Source organism: Palaemon carinicauda, chromosome 39 (genome assembly GCF_036898095.1).
Source record: "Palaemon carinicauda isolate YSFRI2023 chromosome 39, ASM3689809v2, whole genome shotgun sequence".
In the NCBI taxonomy this organism is placed as follows: Eukaryota; Metazoa; Arthropoda; class Malacostraca; order Decapoda; family Palaemonidae; genus Palaemon; species Palaemon carinicauda.
In genome coordinates, this window is record NC_090763.1 from 12,271,373 (window position 1) to 12,275,412 (window position 4,040).

The window sequence follows — 4,040 nt, forward strand, 5'->3', positions numbered from 1 at the left end:
AGGTCCCGACTTCGATAATTACCTCAAGTATCCTAGGTAGTGAAAATGAATGCCTTGGCTCCAAAACTTTTAGAAAACTGAAACTATTATAAAAAGATTATAAGATAGGATTATTTTTATTTTACAATAATCAATTTTGGTGCTGTTTTGGTATGCGATCTCATTATCAAAGCAAAAGCACGAATTTGAGATCGTTTGTCAAAACAGTACCTCATTTTTTTTAGCGCTATGTAGACTACCCATTGCTTCTCATGATTTGCATAAATCAATTTAACTTTCAAATATCCATTCTCACGAAACTTAACTAACAAGCTTCAAGAATTTTATGAGACTAACAAGCAATGGGAAAAAAATATATTCTTGTTTGCTGATAATAAATTCGAATATTTCTATTAAATGTCAATTTTTTTGATAAAATGGCAATTTAGAGAGGTCATAATGGGTGGTAATTCAATGCTGCTTCTTTTATTAGTTTGATATACAGTTAGTACGGTTTATGAGTTGATATTGTCCATTAATATACAATAAACAGTATTAATTTTCATCCTGAATTAAAAGAAAGATAGTTTCGTGTTAAAAAAAAATCATTTACCATCATCAAAATAACCAGATACTTACGAAATTAGTAATGTTAAAAAATTGTCAACGCAGAATCCTGTTTATATAGTCACCAAAATACATCAAATCTGTAAACAAGAATAGAGTAGGCCAATGAAATCTAGAAAAAGTTATAGTTGTAATGAATCCATCCGAATTAGCAGATTCCAATCATTCACAGGTATTCCCAGAAGGTAATCCAATAGATGCAGTTCAAGACAGCAAAGGATATTGGGAAAACGTAACGTGAACCACGATCCATTAAAATGGCTCGAGCCCTGCGAGCCTTTGCTGCCTGTTTCTTGGCGTTGGCTTCGCTGGAAGAATCATTTGGGAATCTCAGAATGCTTTCAGGAATGCGGCCACCCATTTCCTGCAAAATAGAAAATTGAAAATCAAATCCTCCTAGCACAGATCTGGTTGCATTTATTTAAAGGATTTTATTAACACTAGTGATCCCTCTCGGAGTATGAGAGTACATTACAAAATATACAAAATTACAATTTGACTTTCAATAATATTGCAAGATGGCAGTAAAAAGAAGCAGAACTACTTCTAATACAATACAGTACATATAACCGTAAACCCATATACTGTATGCCATACATAATGGGGACACGCCATATAAACTCGATAAAACTAATAATATATAACTAAAATTGTTCCATTACTATTTTTTACAAATTTATAAGTAGGGCAATGCACATGAAAGAAAAATTTAAAAAGTCCAAACTGACCACAATAGTTGCCAAAACTGATTTTAGCAAAGTGTTATCCTATCTGATTTCAAGGTAGAATGGGATAAAAGTAAAGATTGAGAATTTAATTATTAATTTATGTATGGTACAGGTAATATAAGCTTAATTACAATTATTATAATAAGATAAGAAGCTTTGCACTTTTCTATCAGGCAATAGTTCCCGCAAACTTATTTTGTGGAGTGAGCAATAAGGAACAGGGACCTCCAAGGTGGATGTTGGATACTTTTTATTAAATTATTTTTTTTTCTTTTTGCTTATCATTATATATTTTTGGAAGAATTTGGAATAGGGAAATTAGAAGGAATAAAAACAGCCAAATTTTTGGGTTAACAAAGAGCAATTGGTTTTGTCACCAATTTTTCTATCTACTGTATACTTTTCAAAACGCATGTTGATTCTCTCTCTCTCTCTCTCTCTCTCTCTCTCTCTCTCTCTCTCTCTCTCTCTCTCTCTCTCTCTCTCTCTCTCTCATCATCATTATTATTATTATTATTATTATTATTATTATTATTATTATTATTATTACTTGCTAAGCTACAACCCTCCGTGGAAAAGCAGGATGCTGTAAGCCAAAGGGCTCCAACAAGGAAAATAACCCAGTGAGGAACGGAAATAATTAAAAACTAGAAGAAAAGTTAAAGAACAATAATAACATTAAAACAAATCTTTCATATATAAACTATGAAAAAATAACAAGAAGAAGAGAAACAAGATAGAATAGTGTGCCCGAGTGCACCCTCAAGCAAGAGAACTCTAACCCAAGACAGTGGCGCTACACAAGACTAACGATTAAGAAACTTGGGTTTATTTTTTATTTTTTCCATTTTTTTTTTTTTTTTTTTTTTTTTACCTTGAGAAAAGCGCTATCGCATTTAAGGGCGCTGAGATTTGGAGGTGGGGGAGGAGGCGGTATCTTCAGTCGCTTCTGCTTCTTGGTGTTTTCGTCGTCCAGAAGGATGCTCACCGCGGCGTATTCCATCAGGGCCATAAACACAAACCTGTTTTCGAGCAGAAATTTCCTTTTTAACACAAACCTGGTTTCGAATACAGATTTCCTTTTAACACAAACCTGGTTTCGAATACAGATTTCCTTTTAATATAAATCTGTTTAAAAAGAATCTTTTAAAACCAAATCTGTTTTCGAACAAATATATTTTGACACAAATCTGGTTTCGAACACAAATTTCTTTTTAACACAAATCTGGTTTCGAACACAAATCTGGTTACGAACACAAATCTGGTTTCGAACACAAATCTGGTTGCGAACACAAACCTGGTTTCAAACACAAACCTGGTTTCGATGACAAATGTGGTTACGATCACAAACATGGTTTCGATCACAAATTTCCTTTTAACACAAAACTGCTTAGAACACAAACTTATTTGTTAACACAGACCGATTTTCCATTACACATTTCTCTTAACATAAAGGGGTTATAAAGACTGGACTGTGCTGTGCATAATAAGTATTGTCAGTTTTTTTATAAGCAACAAATAAATAGTGTACTGTAAGTTTACTTAGAGTAGGTAAATTATGGATTTCTAAGTGAAACCTTATACTAGACCTGGAAATTCTTACAGTTTAATCTCATATAATTAAACTTTAGAGTAGGTAGGTCACGGATTTTTAAGTGAAACCTTATACTAGACCTAAGGATTTTTCCAATTTAATCTCATAATTAATCTTGAAATCCATCAGAATGATTTAAAGCTATTCATAAAAAATCAATTGCTTAACCAAGTTAATTTATATATAATTTTCATCCTCATAACTTGTACAAAATTTTCATGAATACTCACACTGTGCAAGAAGACATGAAAACGTCGATGGCTTTCATATATGTCACGGGCGGTAGCGCTGCCTGGGATTTAGCTTGTTGTGTTGATAACGTTAAGATTGACGTAACCCCAAGTGTGACACGGGCAGGTGCAATCTCTGGACGTATCCAGAACGACACCCACTTAGATTGAAAGAGAAAATAATAAAACGTGATGAATAGTCAATCTGGTGGAAGGTTGTTGCAAGCAATGAAAAGTTTCTACAAAGGGAGTAAAGCGTGTTTTAGGATAGGAAATGAAGTGAGCGATTGGTTTCCAGTGATACTGGGGCTGAGACAGGGATGTGTGATGTCGCCATGGTTGTTTAACTTGTATATTGATGGAGTGGTGAGAGAGGTGAATGCTCGAGTGCTTGGACGAGAGGATATAAACTGATAGACGAGAATGATCATGGAGATAAATCAGTTGTTTGCGGATGATACTGTACTGGTTGCAGACTCGGAAGAGAAGCTTGGTCGATTAGTGAAAGAGTTTGGAAGGGTGTGTGAGAGAGGGAAGTTGAGAGTTAATATGGGTAAGAGTAAGTTTATGAGAGGCACGAGAAGGGAAGGTGGTGCGAGACTGAATGTCATGTTGAATGGTGAGTTACTTGAGGAAATAGATCAGTTTAAGTACTTGGAGTCTATTTTTGCAGCAAATGGTGGATTGGAAGCAGATGTACGTCAGAGAATGAATGAAGGATGGAAAGTGTTGGGGGCAGTGAAGGGAGTGGTAAAGAATAGAGGGTTGGGCATGAATGTAAAGAGAGTTCTATATTAGAAAGTGATTGTACCAACTGTGATGTTTGGATCGGAGTTGTGGGGAATGAAAGTGACGGAGAGACAGAAATTGAATGTGTTTGAG

General features: G+C 34.6%; 1 protein-coding gene across 8 annotated transcripts in view; it reads right to left on the reverse strand.

Moving 5' to 3' along the window:
• Positions 1-209: 209 nt before the first annotated feature.
• Positions 210-4,040, reverse strand: part of LOC137631003 (glycine receptor subunit alpha-2-like) — a 165,533-nt gene continuing 161,702 nt past the window's right edge. For 6 of the 8 annotated variants that reach the window (XM_068362539.1, XM_068362538.1, XM_068362535.1 and 3 more), the window contains 3 exons: positions 3,159-3,319; positions 2,209-2,356; positions 210-970 (listed from right to left, as the gene is read on the reverse strand). In XM_068362539.1, the coding sequence (XP_068218640.1) occupies positions 773-970; positions 2,209-2,356; positions 3,159-3,319 (507 nt within the window). In that variant the 3' untranslated portion in view covers positions 210-772. The remainder of the gene's footprint in view (positions 971-2,208; positions 2,357-3,158; positions 3,320-4,040) is intronic. The other 2 variants (XM_068362540.1, XM_068362541.1) reach the window with 1 other exon arrangement.